General features: G+C 40.9%; 1 protein-coding gene across 9 annotated transcripts in view; it reads right to left on the bottom strand.

The window, feature by feature from the left end:
- Positions 1-22,156, bottom strand: part of MEIS2 (Meis homeobox 2) — a 209,411-nt gene that overhangs the window by 143,265 nt on the left and 43,990 nt on the right. For all 9 annotated transcript variants that reach the window (XM_047861657.1, XM_047861659.1, XM_047861653.1 and 6 more), the window contains one exon: positions 1,776-1,921. In XM_047861657.1, coding sequence (XP_047717613.1) covers positions 1,776-1,921 — 146 coding nt within the window. The remainder of the gene's footprint in view (positions 1-1,775; positions 1,922-22,156) is intronic.

Here is a 22,156-nt window from a genome sequence, read left to right as displayed (position 1 = left end):
TCTGCTTGTAAAGCAGTTGTTGAAATCTTTATTTTCGGCCAGGAGGGGCTGGGCATGAAGGAAGACGGAGGGAGGAAACCAAACAGGTGAGCTAGTGGGGAGCAAGCTGTTTGCATGCCATCCATGTGCTCCTGCCCTGCCTTTCTAACTTGCTACTCTAACCAAACAACCCTTCAGTTAAAAATGAGAAACCCCTCCCCTCACACTCACTCGACTTCCAAATTAAAAACATTTTACAGGTTAGTAAATCTCCAGCTGAGGTGATGTAGCAAAGAACAGCTGTGAAGTAATTTTGATAATGATGAGAATAATAGCCGCATGGCAAGGTTCAGGGCTTTGCTGTTGCAGCTTCAGTGCTCCTGAATAGATAAAAGTGATTAAATACTCCTGATTATCCCTGACCAATATGTAATGGATTTACAGCCCTTTCAATTAGTCAGTATTTGCTTAGGACTCATTATTTTGTCTTTGGTTAAGTAATCAGCCCAGAGACTGCATGTTCTGTCTAATTCCTCTGAGCCGAGTCAGTGCAGGGCCCTGACCTTTGAAATGGCCATGGCTGCAAGGCAAGAATAACCACTACCACGGCAGCCTCGTTGGTTCTCCCCTCTAATCCTGACACCACGGGCCAGATCGATACACCTTAGTTTGCTACTAATGTCCTTACATCAAAATGGCCGATTTAGGAATGTGAATTTATCTCTCTCCCCTCCCTGCCGCCACTCCACCCCTTGCCCTTTGTAGCCCAGCTGGAAGAGCAGATCAGCAGTCACCACCATAAATAAAAGTGGAACCTTGTCCTGGACCCATGACACTGTAACTAATGTCATTCAGCATGGCAACACACAAGTTAGAGAATCAAAGAAGACCTTCAGTTTTCAATGCGCTACTCTATATTTAAGCATTTACCTAAATAGAATGGCCTGAAAACAATATCATAGCAAGACACTGCCTCTGACGTCTTTACCACTTTCCCAGAATCTCCAAACGAACAGTAAAACAGGAGTGCCTAGTTCCCTTGTAAAAATACATCGTGATTTTTTTGTCATGAGAGTCTTAGAGTCAATAGTGCACAGGGACACGTAAAACCCACTGCAGACAGGAGGACAGAGATAAACTGTTACTTTAAAAACGTTGCATGGCTGATCTCTTCCCAGAAGTGAATAGGGTTAGCTTCTAAGAAAAGGGACTTGAAGAGCTAAAAAAGAATCCTTAATCTCCACCTTACAAACAAAGGCTCTGGAGCACCTAGAGCCCTTCTGTGTTTGTCACATAAACACGTGCCATGTTTGCAAGCTGCTCCAACGATTACACTTGCACCTGATACCATGAGCTTGGACATGCATGTGGCAAGGTGCTTTTTTTTTTTTTTTTTTTTTTTTTGCCTCCTAGAGGAGATGGCTTTCGTTAAGACTGTAATCAGCGGTGTGCATGGGTTTGTGAGCTCCTTACAGCCATTTCCCTTGTCTGCAGTTGCCGTATCTGAAGCTGCCCTCACACCTTGTAGCATAAATAACAAGTTTGCTTACATATACTGTTGAGGGCCCTAGACCATATTGAATAAGGTCTGTGCCTGGCTTAGGAAAACCAAAATCTCCTCCTTTCTAGAGGCTGTTCTTTGGATAGTGAAGGCTGACAAAATCTTAGCTGCTCTGTTAGTCATCAGATTTCAAGAAAGGGAAAATAGGCACCTGATTTTTAAAAAAATCTGTATCAACCTGTAAAGTTTGCTAGGAGAAGGCAAAGCAAGCAAAAACGCTTTCATCTTGACTTACTGTGAGATGCTGGAACAGCCATGCTCTCATGATATTTGTTGCTACTTTGGGGAAAATGCCTCTTTTCTTCTGACGTTTTTTGTCCTTGTCTGGATCATCATCGTCACCTGTGCCAGGTGAGGCTACACTGTTGTCTAAACCATCCCCTGGCAGAAAAAAAAGAAAAAGAAGAAAAAACACATTAGAGGCAACACAGAAAGGGTGCCAACAACAATGTGCAGCTGATGATGAGCTCAGCTCAGCTTGTTGAAAGAAATCCATTAAGCGGGTATATTCTCTTTCATTAAAGTATAATTGGAGACACAAATATGTAAAAGACAAAATTAAACCAGGCCTCTTCAAATGTTAATTTTGTGTGTCTCACACTCGCCCATATCATTAATTCAATTATAATTGTGCGCTTGACACAGTGCAGTAGCTCTTTGTCAATTATGGAATCCAATGTGGGAAAACCGCCATCAGAAAACCCATTCGGTGAAAATCCACTCCCATGCCCATAGTGAACACATACTGTAGGGTAATCAAGTTAAATGTTCTGTAGTCTATATATTCCAGGCTGCCTGCATAGGTGACAGTAACTGTGTCACTGTTCATTGCACATAACACACTGCCTGCTCAGCCCCTCCTAGAACTGTCACCTCCTAAGCACGCACATTCACACACTCCTCAGATGACCCTGCATTCGGCATTTGCATGACATGAAAACTTTTAGCTCTCTGCACCACTGATCATGATCATTATCATTTATACACACACACACACACACACACACACACACACACGAAGGTAGGGTGCTCACTTAATCAGAAGTTTCTATCAACATCTTTCTCTTCTGTGCTTTTCTCCGGCATTAATTGTGCATTAGCAAAAATCATTTACTTTTAACAGTCATAGTTATTTTTTCTTGCCCTCCAGCAAAAATGCCTTGAAAGCCTGCCTGGAGGGCATCTAAATTATGTATCTGAAAAACTCTTCTGGCAAGGCATTGCAGGACCCCTACTTTCTTAAAATTCATACGAGCACGTCTTCCTGTTTTTGGGAAGGCATCAATCAAGAGCAGCAATATATGCCATATCCCTACATTAATATTTGAACTAATAACTTTAAAAAAAGGAAAGAAACAAGATCCGACTTGTGGCATAATCAAATGCAAAATAAATGAAGAATACGGGGACAGCGCTGGGGCTTTATAGATGGCTGTGTTTTCCTTGCACATCATTAGCCTGGAGCCACACGAAAGAGGAAAACAGAGAAGTGGAGAGTTTATGCTCCCTGCTGGTGTTTAAGAAGCTGGGGTCCTGGAAGGACATCTGGGAATTGCACTGAGATGGGGGTTTTTGTAATTTAAGAATAGACATTCATTAGCAGTAAATGCCATAAATCCCATGCTAAGTAAAAACCTTGTCCAAGAAAGCCTAAAACAATAAACTCTGTGCTCAATGTAGCCTGAGCTAGACGTTCCGCAGCTTCCCGGGGAATGTTATAGATCCACCAACTCATTCCCAGACCCGTTCCTTCCTCTTGGACTGGGCCACACCAGCACGTCCTGCCCACCGGGCCCCTCCCCTTCTAACTTCTGGGTCTGCTCCGTGGGCTTCCCTGTACCTGTTCTTTTCCTTCCTCACCAAAAAAAAAAAAAAAAAAAAAAACAAAAAAAACAAAAAAAAAACCCCTTCAACCTTCTTTGACCAGAAAAGCAGAAAAGCCACAGCAAAGAGCTGGCAGATTAATTTTATTGACATTTCCATTTTCACTGCAATGTGATACCCTCCATCACATGGAAGAGATGACCCTCACTATTTACAGACTGACAGGCCACTTCATTACAACCACCCTGCCCCAAGGCAAAGCAGCTCCCTTCCATCTGCCCAAACACTAGAGCATGACCCCGAAGTTGCTGTTCTCTTTTTCTTTGCCGTCTGTTATGATAAAAAAAAAAAAAAGAGTCAAAGGGACCCCAAATAGTCAAAGAACTAATCAGAGTACAAGGAAACAAAAGGCATTTGACTTTTGAATACTGAATATATGGAATCTAGTCTTCACCTACATCTGTCTTCATCTGCACACCCGTGTATACTAGGGGTCGCTTGCACAAGGAGACACACACACACACACACACACACACACACACACACACACACAAGCTTGAGCAGGGACACGCGTACACGCTTTCCACCATGCCAAGGAACTGCTGCAAGGCAAATTCTCACCCACACTAATGGCTTCTGACTGCTCCTTGGCAACCCTAGCATTTTAACCTGGGTGGATGTGCTCTCCAAAATACAGACGCTGGAGCGATCTCATCAGCTGTTCATGTGACACAGATGGAGAGTGGCTATTAGGAGCCAGGCAGTGGGCCTTGGGGATCTGAGGTGCTGTTCTGTAGCCCGAGGCAATTTTGAAAAGCAGTACCCGGAGATGAGGAAAAAAAACCCCACACTGCAAGTCCAAGTTTGAAGTCAGTCAGTCTGTCTGTCTACCTACCGTGGATAAAGATATCTTTGTCTCTCAATGTAAAAATCTATGTGGGCTATCTGGATGTACACTGTGGATAATGTATGTATGGAATGGCTCTTCCTTCAATGTCTTCCAAATATAAAAACACACACTGTAAACAATGCCTGTGTGTATATATTTCTTCCTAAGCACATATGGTTTCTGTGTATATGTTTAAGCTGAAATTGTCAGGATTTTGTTAAAATCTCATTTAGCTTTTTTTGATAGATTTTTGAATATACTTATTTTAAAAGGTTAATGGCTTAATTGAAGGAAATTCAACCAAAAAAAAAAAAAAAGGAAGAAAGAAAGAAAGAAAGAAAGGCATTTGTCTTTTTAACCCAATCAATGACCTTAAAAATGAGAGACGGAATTTCCACAGTGCATTTTCTCCTGTTTAAAAGCAAAAAGGGCTGGTAACACCTTCAAACTATCTAGCTAAAGAAAAAAAATATATAGCTAGATTGAGCATTCTTTGATGACTGAAACTGGAAAAAGGCAGGAGCATCACATGAATTTTAATATAAAGCAGTCCATTTTATGTATTGTAAAATATTTGAAATTGGATCCAGTGTTAACAAATAATTGTAAAGAAAAATGTGTCTGTTTTTATAATAAGTAGGTACTAGACATTAGATTTTTAAAATTAATATTAGTGTCGGGGGTGCCTGGGTGGCTCAGTTGGTTAAGTGTCTGACTTTGGTTCAGGTCATGATCTCGCGGTTCCTGGGTTCAAATCCCGTGTCGGGCTCTGTGCTGACAGCTCGGAGCTCAGAGCCTGAAGCCTGCTTCGGATTCTGTGTCTCCCTCTCTCTCTGCCCCTCCCCTGCTCATGGTCTGTCTCTGTCTCGCAATAATAAATAAACATTTTAGAAATAAATAAATAAAAATAATATTAGTGTCTATACTTCCTTAAAGAGAATTTCCCTCTCCAAACAACACAATAAATAACATTTTTTTTTTTTTTTTTGCTCCAACGGACTGTGAACCAACTCCAGTGCGGAGGAATAAGAGCATAAAGAAACAGTTCGAAAGAAAACTGTGTGATCTGCAACCTAAAATAAAATTGTGCAGATGATGCCCGAGTTAGTAACTCTTAAAGTCAACATCATTTTCTTGTTTTAAGGCTGTGTGTAAGATAGTTGGCAATCCTTGGCACCTGTGCCACATGAGTTTCTGTGCCAAAAAGGCTATATACACCAGCACAGATGTGTGAGTCAAAGGAGGTGTATGAGGTGATAGCGTCCATCTCAGCATCTGAAGTTAAGATTCAAAACTTTACAATCCTGAGGGCAGGAACTGTTTTTTGTTTATCTTTTTATCCTCAGAGCACACCTCTGTGTCTGACCTGGAGCAGGAACCCAGTGATTGTCTGTTGGGTGAGTGAACAGCTGAACTCACACAGGAGCTTATTCGAGGACCCTCTCCTCTTTCTGACAATCCCACACTGGGGCAAGTGCGCTCATTATAGTGCCTAAGGGGCTGGGTTGCCTGTGTGCACACAGCCACTTCTGACATGCCAGGAATGGTGCTTCTTAAAAGAACTCCGGGTGCATTGGGGCCTTTTTGAGGGGCTGAACCACCAGCCATCCCACTAGGATTGCCACCTCTCTGACTGTGAAAAACCACAGCAAAAAATAATGTAATTCTTCTTCTAAAAGGTTGCTAATCCCTTCTCTAAGGGCACAGTCTAAATCGGGGGCAAAGATACTCAAAAAGTGGTGCATTACTTCAATGTATTGTGGGTGACCATGGAAAGAAATATTTAAGGCCTATAGATAGACAACTCTGAAGTGGATTAAACCATCAGGGGAGATTGTTAAAAACACAGGTCTCTAGGCCTTATCCTATATTTATAGAATCAAAATATCCCAGGGCAGGGACAAGGAATTTATATTTTTAACAAGCTCCTTGGGTTTGTTTATACAACCAGCCTAGCATTGGTTCTCAAACTGGCTTTTGGAAGCCACTGAACTAGATGACCTTCTAATTTGAAAGAAAATGCAACCTAAAGGACAGGTAGGTAGTCACAAGTCTATTCTACTCCCATACATGGGGTCAGTGGTCATGGGGAGCAACTACAGTGTGGCCCAGGCCTTACTCACTACGGAAGAGTCACTATGTTCTCTATCACATCTACTGGCCAACAGAATGTAGCCCCATCCTGACCTTCTGGTGATGAGAGATAAAAAGGAAGAAAAAGCTCTAGAACACTGGCTCTCAGAATATGGACCGGCAGCTTTAGCACTGGCAAAGAAATGGTGAGCAATGCATATCCCTGGACCCTCCCAGACCTACTGAATTTGGTCGCCGGGGTGGGGCCTAATAATCTGAATGTTACCAAGTGTTCCAAGTGATTTTAATGACCACCCAAGTTTAAGAAGCGCTGCTGAAGAACACATCGAAGACCCCCTAAACCTGCTACCCTTGGCGGTTGCTGTCTGAAGGCCTGACTCTAATCCCTGGGTCTTCTTCCTGTTTTAAGCCTCTGAGGTATTTTGAGAGCATCTGTGGCTGGATTTACACCCAGGCTCTGGAGGAAATCACACATACTTTCCACAGCTGAGCATACTGTGCTCGGAACAGGGCACTGCTCTGGAAAGCAGCCCCAATCTACACCTACCTAAAGACCAATACTGAGACAGTTTATTAGTTGTAGGAAGCTAAATCCTGGGATATCCATGGTAATGGGTATCCAGGTATAGGCAAAACCCATATCCATAGCTGTGTATCCAGTGAATCCTCAGATGATTCTAAAGCAGAAATTCCCAATCCATACAACTGTAGGTCATAAAAACTATGCAGGCAAAAGGACATCACTTCCTTTCATTGGCACATTGTCCTATTCCATTTAGCCAAAAATCTATCTATATTTTAGGCATCCATTTCTTGGCTTGGAATAAAGCAATGATATCAACAGTGATGATGTGCCATGATGAGTCTGATATCACCAGGATGTGGCCCTCTTGCCCTATCAGAACTACAATGCAGCAACCAAGAAGGTCCATCGTCTTGTACCTTTCTACCTACTCCACTCCTCTCCATAAACAAAACAAAACAAAACAAAACACAGACTTTTGCCAGTGAGAAAAATGAGGCCAGGAGTTTAGGTGGTGGCTCAAGACTCCACAGCTATGTGTGGTCTAGAATGAACTAGAATCCAGGTAACTTCAAGTCCAGTATTATGGCCACTGGTATTCTCACATTAATATTGTAAGTAATCTTTCACCTTTTAAAGCATTACTTCATTTGAACCCTGTTATCAGTGACAGATCTAAGCAAGGTTTGATCCCACAGGTAAAATTCTAAGTGCAGAGAAGAGATTAGATATAGGGCCCAGGAGTTGGGACTGAGCTAGAGTTGGTCTGGGCTAGTCCAGGTTCAAAGAGAAATGTACAAACTTTTCTCCCAAAAGTAAGCCAGTGCCTGAAGGGCTTTGGATATACTCAGTAGAGCAACAGACTTTGGGACTCAGGATTTCTCCGAACGGGTCTCTTGTCATCGGAGTGGAGACACCAGACTGACCTTCAGGGCTTAGAGATGGCTACAAATATTTGAGAACTGACTGTCCACACAGTAAGGATCTCAGGAGCTCTGTGCAGTGCTATTAAACACTTCGCAGAACTGTGATTAAGACAATATAGCCCCCTGCCTCAAAGTCACTTTTTTAAAGCTAGAATAAGGTTGCTACAACATTTGCCGCAATGTCAATTAACAAACATCTAAAACTGACCTCTGAATCTTGTATCAGGACAAGTAAACACGCATGTTGGTTGGTAGCATTTGGAGCTCTTTTGAGTAAGTTGGTGATGCATTATTTAATTCTCCCTCCACCAAGTTTTAGACCAGGTTTCATAGTTAAATACATTCACACAAAATATATACTGTAAAAAAGAAAGACGTTTCATCTGAAAGAACATGGCTTCACACCCCCTATTTTGCTAAACAGAAATGCACTACGTTCATTATCATTTTCATTGTGTGCAATGGAAATCCACTAATTTCATACATACACACACACACACACACACCCTTTCTAAACAATCTATTTCCAGGAATTAGGTATATTCATGATACATAGATATTTATGTATGTGATCATAAACCTATATGTATATAAACTGTATTGTATCTTTTTCAAGTAAATCACCAATTTGTACACAAGTGTCGAAATATATTTATAGATGAACTGCATACTTTTGCCTGTAATGATACACGTGTGCATGCACGCACGCACACACACAAATTTACAGAGTTCTTAAGATGGTGTTATTTAATGTTAAATACAGTGGTCTCTTTTCTACCCATTTCTCTATCTCTAGAATACAGGCCCCTCTTCTTTATCAATACGGCTGTCGCATTCATTATCTTCATTATCACAAGTCCCTCTCATTGGGCACTTGCAGTGTTCCAATCCTCATGTAATTTTCACAGCAAATGAATGAAATAACTATTACCAATTCCATTTTACAGATAATAGAACATAGATTCAGAGAAATTAAGTGACCTGTCAAAGGTCACATAGTTAGCATGTGGCCCAGCGTGCTAGTCCTCCAAAGCCCACACTCCCGTCTTCTATCCTCTCCCTCAACCTGCTCAGAGGACGAGAGAATGAAAAGGGAATCTTGCTTCTGGATAAGCACTCACTGCCCCAGAAACAAACTCCAAGGGTAAGGCCTTGTATATGTAACACTGATGTTCCAAGGGGACAGTGGGTGACAGCACATTTAAAATATAAATGGGCGCACTGGGTGGCTCAGTCAGTTAAGCGTCTGACTTTGGCTCAGGTCATGATCTCATGGTCTGTGAGTTCGAGCCCCCTAGTGGGGCTCTGTGCTGACAGCCTGGTTGCGTGTCTCCCTCTCTCTCTGCCCCGCCCCTGCTCATACTCTTATCTCTCAAAAATGAAGGTTAAAAAAAAATTAAAAGTAAACGTGAACCACGAAACAAGCAGATGCATATTTTACCCAAACAGGTATAGCCATTATCTATAGATAGGATCGTTATTGATCCCTGTGGATGTAAAAGTCAAATTAATTATAACTTTGAAATAGAAGCATCTGTGGAATTTCAAAGACTTCTCTGAGCCAAGGGATCATTCAAGATTCCACGCCTTCAGTCCTTTCCCCTTGGCTTGGGTTGTCCTTTCTCTTCATTTTTACTCCCCCTCCTTCCCAGGCTTGTCAAGGCAAACTCCTAGTCAGCCTCCACAACCCAATGAAAAAGGAACCTCTTTTGCAAAGCTTTCTCCAGTTCCCAAGACAGAGTTAGTACACTATGCTTTCTACTTCTTCAGCAGTTTGTTCTTGCCTGTTCTATACACTTTGTCTTTTGCAATTTATATTTTCAGTCATTTCTCTGTCCTCCTTGACTGTGAACTTTCCCAAGGCAGGGGCTGGGTCATTTCTGATGCCCAAGCCCCAACACGGGGTAAACACTCAAATGTTACTGGAATGGACACATGGGTAGCAAGATCCTTGAGACATCTTATTAGGACCCGATGAGAATGTAACCTTTGATGAAGGAGATCCCTTGGCTCTGGTAACTTGTTCTAGGAGCCACCATGCCTTGGGCTCCATCGTTCCCTGTGAGCACTGGGTATCATGGTATCGTGCCCAGTGTTTTACTGTTGGCATACGTGTGTGGTCCTCCTCAGAGATGCTCCTTACGTGTCTGAGACATGCGTCAGCTACTACTTATGAAAACTCCATCTCACACTTGCCCTATTCCAAATGGGAAGAGGGAGTGCTGGGAGATAGCGGGCTGTGCACTGCCCGGGCTGTTCAGATTACTCAGAGCGTTACCGCTAAAGATGAAGTATTACGTAGCTGTGGAACTGTAACACACAGTACTTTGTGAACCCATTCCCTACGGTCATTTCTTTATTTTTTTTTTTTCTCTCAATATAATACTTTGGAAACAGGATTAAAATATTCGGAGAGGCACAAAGTTATTTTCTTTTGGGGACTACCTTCCAGGAGTTTAATTTAGGACATCCCACTGAGAAACCTGCATCAGGGTTTCAAATGAGGTGAAGAAGAAGAAGAAGAAAAAGAAAGAGAAGGAGGAGGAGGAGGAGGAGGAGGAGGAGGAGGAGGAAGAAAAGCTGCCTCTGCCTAGTTCTGTTCTCCATGAAAGCCCTGCAAACCTCGCTTTCCAAGAACCATCCACCAAGTCAATCTTTTCGCACATGTCATTTACCTTTTTTCCCCGTCAGATCAGGTTGGGGGAAGGGAAAGCTGAAGACCCAGAAATGTGGGGAGGGTAAGGGGCCAGAGGTGGGGTGAGGGGCCAGCAGTGAGACCTGCTAATTACTGATCTCTTTTACTCTCCTGCTGTGCTTAACTGTCTGGACACGTTAAAGTGAAATTTTTCTGTGATTTTTCAAGTGACTAGTTCATGGCCCACTAGCATGGAGGGAAGCAGAAGAGATGAAATGCTTTCGTTTACATGCAACATTTACTAACTGTGTGGGTTTCCGACATTAAAGAGAGGACAGTGACCCAGGCCACCTTTTTCACACTCAAAAGAGCACTGAAAAAACAAGTCTTCATCGGCTTACCTCAGGCTTCCCTGGTCCTGAACACCCTCCCCCCGGGGTTGGAGCAGAAAGGGGAAAACAGAGGGGATTTTATGCTCCTTTCTCTTCAACTTTTCAGGCGGTATAAGCAGCATTTAGCAAATTCAGCCCCAAATGGCTCCAAATGCTCAGAGCTGCAGGGGCTCCTTCTTTGTTATCCTCCCTCTATTTACACAGGATTTATGCAGGCTCTCCACTGAAGAGACCTAAAGCACTTCCATTCTCACCGGCTCTCCCCCGCTTGTGGCCCCGGCGGCTTCACCCAGGCCTGCCCCGGGGGATTTCTGTACCCTGGAGAAGGCCACAAACTGCTCCCTAACTGGGTGATCCGGAGCCGACCGGGTGGTGGGGGCAGCTGCGGCGCGGGGGCCTGTGAACAGGAGCTCACCTTCCAGCAGAGGACCGAAAACCCAGCCAAGGCTGTGCAAACGCGGGTCCAGAGACAAACAACATGCACTTTAAAATATGCATCTATACGATATAATGCAAAGTGGTGGGTGAAAAAAAAAATTCAGACTGCAGCTTGGATGAAAACCACTTCACCCACTGGTTGGAAAAATAAAGTGTAAAAACAGACAGATGGACACATATGTAAATGTGGCTGTGTTTTAGGCTTTAGCTGGCAACGTGAGTGTCGTAGTATAGTTTTGCACGCCTGTATTTTCCATATCATGTTGAATCCTGTTAACTGTTGAACAGAAACATCCTCATACTGGTCCTTGACCAAATCAGTCCCCTCAATTTACCCGTCAGGAGCCATAAAATGGCTTTGTTTATTGACTGGAACCCTCTAATCCTTGAGAGAGCATAAGTGAAAGAAAGCTTCCAATAGTCTTTGCCTATGCTTCACTTAAGTTGGTTCCCCTCGTTCGAAATATGTAACTTCACTTGAAATTTTTTGAAATGTTTCAAGAAAGGACATTTATTCTCCTAACTTTCCACAGAATTCTCTAAAGGATATTGACTGAACCCGGTAAGAAAGTATATTCCTTTGCCATTATAATTCAGCAGATTGCTTAATCTCTGCGGTAGAGCGTACAAGAATGTACTTTTTACTCAGTTACCGGACAAGCACATATAAAAATACAGAGTAGGTTCTGAAGTTATTCACAGTACATCGTAATAAAGCTCTTCTGGGCACTCTAATGATTCATTTTTAGTGATCTCTCCAATGCCCTTTCCCACAGTGAACACTCAGATTTTATTAAGGTGGAAAGCAGGGACAAATGTCCACTCGAGTCCCAGCTCTCAAATTCGAGTCTCCTTGCACTGCACTACCTACAGCTAAAGCTTTTCTAATGTTCTGTTCACCTCCCTGGAGTGGTGTTTCAGCTAACAGAGTCCACAATCTTTCAGCCCTGAACACACAAGGCTGCCATCTTCAAGTCATCCTGGGAATGTGCCAGATACCATCATCTCCCTCCTGCCGTACAAAGAACCAGGAAGAGAGACCAAGAGAAGACCAAGCTGATCATGTTACCGAGAGCCCAGAATGCGCCTCTCAGAAGGTTAATCTTTGAACCAGTAAATGTTATAATTAGGAGCCTTGAAGTCGGGCTGAGGCTGGCCATTGAAAGAGAGACCCTAAAAGAGAAAGTATGAACGGAACACATTTCTTTCACCTAACGGTTGACACAAAGGTCATGATTTTTATGGGAAATGGCACAAAAATGAGTTGTTATGATATATGAGTCCCTTTCCCACATCTCCTACAAAAGAAAAAGGGTGTCTGGGGAGAGATGTCTTCCCAATTTCACTTAGCTATGTTTCAGTACAAATTGTGAAAATTATGCAAATAGCTATTTTGGCACCTTTGCTAGAGGAAAACATTATTAAATTATGCTCTAAGTATTTTGTCTGCGTTAGTAATTACTCTCATGTAACTGTAAATATAAATAGCTGTTATTCTGTTTAAATTTTTAATCATGCAAAATATTGTCACACAAAATGTCCTTCTGTTGCAGTCTAACTGGGATTTTCTTTTTTAAAATATCCATATTTAACTGAAGTGGACTATTTTTAGCATTGTAAAGTGTTTTCGTAAAGATAGCTGGCTAACATCTCTGAATCAACAGGTCTTTCAAGGAAAGATACGGCCTTTGTATTTGCGAAAAGAGTTTCCTACGAAAGGCCTTTTATGTAAAACACACGTTCAACATTTTATGCTAAAACTAGAATATAGTTAGTCTGCTTCCAAGGATGTATTGACCACATCAAGCCTGTATTTTCAGTACATGCCGCTAATATTCTCATCTTACCATTAACTATAGGATTTTATCTCTAATGGTCTCTTTTAGCATACTTTAATATGAACTGAAATGTTAAATATCAACCAGTAATAAAATCTGGTAGGAGGAATAACAAAAAACATAATTTTATGTGGCAGAAGTGATTTCATTCAATTTTTAGGATCCGTACGCCAATATCTCATTTGCTGTCCAAAAGAAAAATAGGGACAATGCGTTTTTCTGATGTCAAACAGTTGATCAGTTTGAATTCTTACTCTGCTATCTCTCTGTGAATTTCTATCAGCAGGCACTATTTTCAAACAGCCGGACAACCAAAACAAAAAGACTGATTATTTCCCACTTTCGTGATTATTATAAAATGAAAACAATAGAATATTGTAATAAAAGTGCAACTTTGCAACTGATACTGTTATTGCAAAAAGAAATTCTTTACCTTAAGAGAAAAGAGAGCTATCTAGGTAATAATAGCAGTAATAATAATAATGCTCACTGAGACCACTAGATTCAGATACCTATCAACACTCCCTCTGAGATATTTTTAGGAAGCCAGTCATAGCTACATATAGAAAAAAAGAACAATAGTACCTATGAAGTTGATAGCTGGCGTTAGGTGAATACTTTTCAAATCATCAACACATCAGAATTGGAGAATATTTGTTAATTATTTTTAAATTGCATTTTTATTTTTCAAAGAATATTTTCACACATCTTTGGATTTTTGCTGAAGAAGTTTATAAACTAAATTACTAACATTTAAAAAGTAGCTCCTGGGGGTGCCTGGGTGGCGCAGTCGGTTGGGCGTCCGACTTCAGCCAGGTCACGATCTCGCGGTCCGTGAGTTCGGGCCCCGCGTCAGGCTCTGGGCTGATGGCTCAGAGCCTGGAGCCTGTTTCCGATTCTGTGTCTCCCTCTCTCTCTGCCCCTCCCCCATTCATGCTCTGTCTCTCTATGTCCCAAAAATAAATAAACGTTGAAAAAAAAAAAAATTAAAAAAAAAAAAAAAAGAAAATTATAAAAAGTAGCTCCTGTCCATTTAGGCATTCCACTTATTTTGATTTGATGGTTTTAAATAAATCTATTACTATGATTTGAGAACAAGCAGATATGTTTTTGTAATGTAGTGCAGGGATCTACCACATATATGTAATAGCCCTAAGGGAAATAAATAATATGCCTGCTTAATAAAAATAATCTAAAATAGTATGAATTGATTATTTTTCATATAGCCTATGTACCAAAGAACTACAGACACAGGGTCCTTTAAAAGTGTACTAAAATAAAATATCTTTTTAAAGTAGGCTCCACACCCAATGTGGGGCTTGAACCCATGACTCTGAGATTAAAAGTCACATGCTCTACCAACTGAGCCAGCCATGCGCCCCTAAAAGTATACTTTGAATGGAGAATGACTACTACCGGGTATGGGGTTTCTTCAAGGGTGATAAAAATGTTCTAAAATTGGTCATGGTGATATTTGCACAGCTCTATGAATGTAAATTATATAGTATGTGAATTATATCTCAATAAAGGTCTTTTTTAAAAAGAACACATTTTTACCCCCTTCCTTATACAAAAAAAGCATGCTGCAAAAGATATAAAATCCTCGCAACAGAGTTTTGAAGGTGTCATATATGTTTCTGAATTACTTTAAAACAATGTGATTTTAAGGCTACTTACTGATGTCTTCTCAGCACCTTGCACGTGGACAAACGTATGTACTCAAAGACACTCGGGGTGAATTTTATACCGTTTATGTTTCAAAGATATCCTTTAATGGAAAGTCAATTGATCTTTTTTTGTAATTAAAAAAAAATTAAGTTTTATGTATTTTGAGAGAGAGGGAGGGAGGGAGGAAGGAAGACAGGGAGGGAGAGAGAAAGAGAGTGCATACGCACAAGCAGGAGGGGGTCAGAGAGACAGAATCCCAAGCAGACTCCACATTGTGCGCACAAAGCCTGATGTAGGGCTCGATCCCATGAACCATGAGATCATCTCATGAGCTGAAATCAAGAGTCAGACGCTTAACTGATTGAGCCACCTAGGTGCCCTAGAAAGTAGATTGATATCTATACTGAAACTAACCCTCTATACTGAAATTAACTACTCTCAATCCATTGCATTATAGCACAACCCTAGCTCAAATTATTTACCTCTTTCAAAGCTTACTTTAACTACCAGCATAACTCCAGATGACTTACGCACATATACACCATTCCTACATTTCTTTCACATTTGTTCTACATAAACGTCTTCAAGTCAGGAAACCACATCTTTTAGTTTTTTCATATTATTCTTAGAACTTGGGAGTATGGTACGTGTCTAACCTTTTATTGAATGAATGGATGGATGCCTTTCCAATCCCTTGGAATATGCTGTATTCTTTGTAAGTTTGTATCTAAAACTTGGAAATAGAAACTACTTAGCATGTTGGTCTCTAAGAGTTGAAAACTGCCCATAGAGTTGATGTTTCATAAATTTCTTTTCTTTTTAAAAAAATTTTTTTTATTTCCTTTTTTTGTTGTTTTTAAGTAATCTCTACATCCAACATGGGGCTCGAACTCATGACCCTGAGTTCAAGAGTTGCATGCTCTACTGACTGAGTCGGCCAGGTGCCCTGATGTTTTATAAATTTCAAAGGCACTAACTTGTAAGAAATGCTATCTGGAAGAAGCAACTTTACTGAAATAGACAATTAACATCAGAGGTAACCCACATTTGGAAAAGTAATGCACACACCTGGTTCACCTTTCCTTTTCTGAATTTCTGACTTTGTTCTATTTCCTTGGGCAGCTGTACTATTTTGTGTGTACATTAGATGCTCATATCTGACATATTCCTCATCCCTCTACTCTGTCCCTCTTCCCCTCCCTGTATAACCACAGAGACACATGTCCTTGGGGAAAAGTGGTGACGTGATCAAAGAAGCATGAGTTGGGGAGTAACAACAAAGATTTTGTATTGAATTTTCAAATCTATTTCTTACAGGTTGAATGTGATCTTGGTCAAGACATTAACCTTCTGAACCTCAGTTTTCCTCATCAACGAAATGGGAAGAATTACACATACTCAACAGGTTAATTGTGAAAATTAAATAAGTAATAGTTATTTATTAACTCTCTACCTCGTACCACATGCTTTACTCTTACCGACCAGCTTAGAAACTTTATACATGACATCTAGCCTCACACAGTACCTCATATGTTCAAGGAGCATCAACAAATGTTAGTTATTTCTTAAAGTGAACTAGTATGAAAGGACAAACAAAATGTGGTATATCCATAAACTGAAATACTACTCAGCAATAAAAAAGAACAAACGACTGATACACACAACCTGTTACATCACATTACGAGTCATTAAGCCAAATGGAGGGAGCCAAACAAGAAACCACATGCTGTTTAATTCCAAATGTACTAGGTTCTAGAAAATGCTAACTAATACAACAAAAGCAGATCAGGGGTGGCCTGAGGACAGGTACAGAGGGAGGGATGGATGAAAAAGGAGTACAGGTAAACTTTCAGGTGGTGATGGAAATGTATAGTATCTTGATTATAATAAGTGCTAGTCTCATGAATGCATACAACTGTCAAGACTTGAAATTGTATACTTTAAATGAGTGAAGTTTTTATATGAAAATTATACCTCAATAAAGTTGACAAAAATAATGTGAGGCGGATTATAGTTAAATAGCCATAAACCTGTTATTTGGCAGAGAACAGATTTTAGTGGAAAGCACAGCATGCAATATAGAGAGATGGGAGTGAGGATCCTCCCTGTTACTGCAATAAGATGCTGAATGGATGAAATGATTTAGGGCAGCATTTGAAAGACGCTGTCGAGAGAAGCTCAACATGATATTTATAAACCTATAGATTTATACTATTTTTGTAAAACTTCATGAAGATGTAAAGCAGATGGTCAAAATGCACTTTGTAGATTTTATCCAAAAATATTTTTCTCCAGGGGCACCTGGGTGGCTTAGTCAGTTAAGCATATGACTCTTGATTTTGGCTCAAGTCATGATCTCATGGTTTGTGGGCTCGAGTCCCATGTCGGGCTCTGCGCTGGCAGCAAGGAGTCTGCTTGGGATTCTCTCTCCCTCTCTCTGCCCCTCCTGCATGTGCACACGCACCCTATCTCAATATAAATAAACTTCAAAAAAATATATTTATCCATTGGCCAAACCTCATTATGGGAAATACTGTTAAAAAACTATTCAAGTTTCAAAAAAAAAAAAAAGAAGTACCAATAATAATCCAAAAGGTAACAGAAATATTATTAAGCTACTTTTAAAAACTCTTCTGGGGAATACAGTATTAACCCATTCCTCCTCATTTCAAGAAGGTCTCACACTGGAGATCTTAGTCAATCTCAGAGGAAAATGACACCACTCATGAGAGACTCTGAGCACCCTTACAATTAAAAGTGAATGGGAAATACAGAATTAATATTAACCCTTGCCAGACAGCTCCATACCTTGAGATAATCTCTGAACCCCTCATACAAATGGAGAAAGGAAGTAACATTTGGAGAACACCTAGTACGTGCCAGGTACAATAAGTATCACCACATCCATACGACAGCTCAGAGTTCAGTATTTTAATTATTATTATTTTCTGAAAGTGATGCCGGACAGGATAAGAAACTTGCCTAAAGTCACATGGTTAGTCAGTAACAGAACTGGATCTTCAGCTAAAGTCTATGGGCTATACTTTTTCTTTTTTTAAAATCTATTTATTTATCTTGAGAGAGAGTGTGCATTCGGAAATGTGGGTGCGCAGGCAGGGAAGGGGCAGAGAGAGAGAGAGAGAGAGAGAGAGAGAGAGAGAGAGAGAATCCCAAGCAGGCTCCAGGCTGTCAGTGTGGAACCCAACCTGGGGCTCAATCCCACGAACCATGAGATCACAACCTGAGCTGAAATCAACAGTCATACATTTAACTGAATGAACCCCCCCCCCCCCGGGCGCCCCAATGAACTATACTATACTTTCATAGTTTCTTTTCCCATATGGAATGGAATTCATACTTTTACAAAGTAGAATGGGGATGGGGGGAGACAGTGTCTTATGGCTTTGCCCCTGGTAATGCCTGACCACGGCCAAGTGACTCATGTGAATTTTGAGATAAGTGGTATTTGGTTCATATCAGATAACCAAAAAGAGTTAGTTTCATTACATTCTTTTTCCTTCCTTCTTTCATTTCTTTTTAATGACTCATTCACATGAAAATAAAATATGAAAGTACAGTCACCACTGGCTGAAAAACACGTTTGCTTAAGAAAAGTAATTTCTCCCTCAGCCTTCCAGAACTTATACTTCAAAATGGCACAAAAGCAAAAGGCCACATTTGCCACCACAGGGGAAATACTACCACACCTGATTGGCGTCCTCTAATCCCAGCAAGGCAAGGAGCTGTAAACCACACAACTGTCAGTTTACCATTGTACCCGCAAACCCCCCATGCTCTGTCATAAAGACAAACCACTCAACTGGAGGGGCACCCGTGTGAACTTTATTATTTTCACTGATAAAGCAGAGTGGTAAAGATCATTGTTTAAGAGGAAGAGTTGCTCAACCATTTCCCAGGAGGAAAAGGCAAGGGTCTGCCCTCTCACTAGGTTTATGCATATACCTGTGCAAGCCAGCCTATGAGAGAACTGGCCTCTTTGCTCTCAGACCAGATCTCAGAGCCGCCAATCAAAGAGCGGTCCCACCTTAATATGCTGATGCAGCGGATTTCCGGATCTTGATCACACTAGGCTAGGGAGTCATTCTTCTCCATGATAAAGGCGGTGAACGCACTCTTGAGAAGATAACAAATTAAAAACCAGCTGACTCGACACCTTTTGAGTGAGGAATTCGCTGCTGACCCAGTACAACACAATTTCTATCAGCAGTCAGTAATCACTGAAGAGGTGACCGACTTCATTTCATAATTGTAAAACTATTCCTAACAGAGGGTCTTAGCATCGCTAAATGTCCGGCTTACATCACGCAGATCTACCAAAATTGGTAAGGACTTCCTCAACTATCTCTACCCTGAGTGTTACTTTATATTAAAATTTGAAGATTCTAAAGCAAATGAGAAATTCTCAAAAGTCGTGTATTATTTAAATGACCAGAAAGAGGAAAAGAACTATGTAACTTATAGGATTGTTCTATTTTGAAAATATATCTTATATCCATAGAACTCCCACTAAAAAGTAGTTTTTCTATAGTTAGTGTAATATTCTGGTAGAAAGTAAAGCTGACACCCTCTATACATCATCCACAAACACTAAAAAAATACCTACTAGTAGCTGTGAGACTTGTGTCCTAAAATTAGAAATGTGTGATCTTCGATAAAAATATCTTGTATTTACATTAGGGTTTTTCAGCTTTCAAATTACTTTTTCTAACTTTTGATCACCGTAACAAAATATAAAGTGTATATATACTATTATTCCCACTTAACAGATAAAGCAAGTATGGTTAATAACATTTTGCTAATTCCTTGCTTTACCTAAAGTACTTTGCATTACTTAAGGCCTAGGAATATTCGGTTGAACCACCTGAAATTGCTAATATTTACCATTTTTAACCTACCAAAATGGCAATTTCATAAAGCAATATTCCCAATTTTACTATCAATCCTAACTTGGTTCTTTTGTTTCTTCTAGTTTTCAGTTTGTTTTTAGCATTATGCCTCACTGGTACAAATCCCTCCAATTATTTTTGTCTTTTCATATCAAATAGATAAAAAGGCAAAGTGGAAATAAATACTAACAATGGAAGCCCTAACATATGAGAAGCCAGTAAAGTTATACCTTAAAACGTACCAACAATTAGGATATGGGAGACTGCTGTGTTTTTAAATAGGGACCTGGCCAAAAAGCCCGTTTGTACTGTTCAGAAAAAGGAACTTGTCCTTTTTCTGAGGACAAGAGTACTTGTCCGCTCTCATTTCAAACTTCAACAATAGTTGTTAGCATTGAGAAATGATTAAACTATATTTTATGTAGAGACGGTGAAGAAACGTTCACTGTCTTTCCTATAATATCAACTGCAACGTTAATAAAATACAACGTGTCGCGAGCACTTACTCTCTTTCGGACAGTCTGCGAAGCACTTTCGATGAATTACCTCACTGAATTCTCAGCATCCTATCCGGGTTGATTTTCCTTTTCCAGATGAAGAAACCGAGGCTTAGACAGGTTGCATGATTTGCCCAAGGTCACGTGAGTGATAAGTGGAAGAGCCGGAGTTCACACCCACGCCCTTGACACGCAACAAGAGGCTGCTTCCCCTGACAGCTATCCCCGGGACTTCCGAGCCCACCCACCCAGAATCTCCTGTCCTCATAAAGCTTCTCCACATTCCTATGCCCTATTGAATCGTTCAGTTAGTTAAAATGTTTGTGGTCTATCAAGCTAAGATCGTGGGAAATTAACTTTTTACCGTGGCCGGGAGCGCAACGCCGTCAGGCACTAGGGCCATCCTATCGCCTGGTATTCCCAACGCTGATAGAGCAGCGCCCGCCTCAGCACAGGCACTGAATTCGTGTTTGTTCAAAGGATGACAGGGGGCACCTGCGTGGCTCCAGCGGTTAACCATCCGCCTTGATTTCGGCTCAGGTCACGACCTCTCGGGTTCTAGAGTTAAAGCTCAGCATCTAGTGCGGAGCCTGCTGGGATTGTGTCTCCCTCTCCTTCTGCCCCTCCCCCCGCTCTCGCCCACTCTCTCAAAATACACTAATAAATTCTAAAAAAAAACTGAAAGAAAAAAACAAAAAAGGATGACACATAATAATTCTTCCCTGTGTTTTTTGTTTTTGCATTCCGGAAGACTCACCGTGGCTTGTCTTCCTTGTGAAAAAGTGGAGAGCTCTTGAACAATCCCGATCTAGACATTACTTGACTTTGGAAACCTTTCACCAGCGGCACTGCCACTAACCACCTTCAACTTTGGGCAAGTGCTAAAATTGATTCATCTCGCTGACAAAAATGTGATAAAAGAACCCCGACCACAGAGGTGGAGAAACCACTCCTTCCCCTTGAACAAATGCTGCTTTCTGATGCCCGTGATTGCTTTTCTTCTCTCGCCAAGGTTCAGTAAGTACTGAGAGCTCAGGCCCAGTGAGTTTGGGTCAGGTTTGTAATGCAACAACTCCGCCCCTTGTGTTTCCAGGACTCACTAACGCCTGCTAGCTCTACAAAAAAACAAATAATAATAATAGTAGTAATAATAATAATTAATAATCATAAAGTATTTGGCCCAACCAGTAATTTAGGTGCTGCAGGAGTCATAAAAACACTATTATCTCCCGTAGTGACTTGCTAGCCTCTCCATACTCCAACCAGCACGTTGGGACTTCTAAATTACATACCATAATTGACATAAAATATCTGTCCCATCAGTGAATATCTTTATTAGCATCAAAATCACTCACAACTAGTGTTCCTCAGTGTTATTAAACATAACTTGTTCTAGGTGTTGCTTTACTAATTAGTCAGGATGAGCCCGAGGAAGAAAATCTGGGTCATGTTAAATTAATTGGAATGAGCATGAAAATTAGCAGAGCAAACTGCATCAATTTTCTATAGAGAGTCTTTCTTCATGTTGAGAATAAAAATGGATATTATGAGGCATTAACCAAACTGCCTTCTGTGACTGCCAAGAGGTGTGTTACAGTAGCCCAAAATATCATGCTCGCAGATTTTCAGAAGTTAATGAGACATTTCCAGGAATGGTAAATACATGGTGTTAAAATGGGTGTGCCTCTGATGGGAAAATGCCAAGTCATTTCATGTTTATTCAGGCATAACAAGCTCTTCAAAATGAGCATAATTTAAGAGGTGAATAGTGCAAAGAGGGCTAACATTCAACTAATTTTCCTTCAGAAAGAAAAGATTAAATTGAACAAAAAAAAATGAATTAAGAGGTTTACAAATCAACAAGTCAGCCGCCAGGACAGCAGCCTCTGCTCGGCACAGGCGCGGCCGCCCCCGCCGCCACGAAGTTTTCGAGAAATGTCCCGAAGGCAAGGAACAAAGCGAGCAGAACTGATTACTGCCCCGCT

Source organism: Prionailurus viverrinus, chromosome B3 (genome assembly GCF_022837055.1).
Source record: "Prionailurus viverrinus isolate Anna chromosome B3, UM_Priviv_1.0, whole genome shotgun sequence".
Classification (NCBI taxonomy): Eukaryota; Metazoa; Chordata; class Mammalia; order Carnivora; family Felidae; genus Prionailurus; species Prionailurus viverrinus.
The sequence above is the reverse complement of the archived record's forward strand: the minus strand, read 5'-3'. Positions and strand labels throughout refer to the sequence as shown.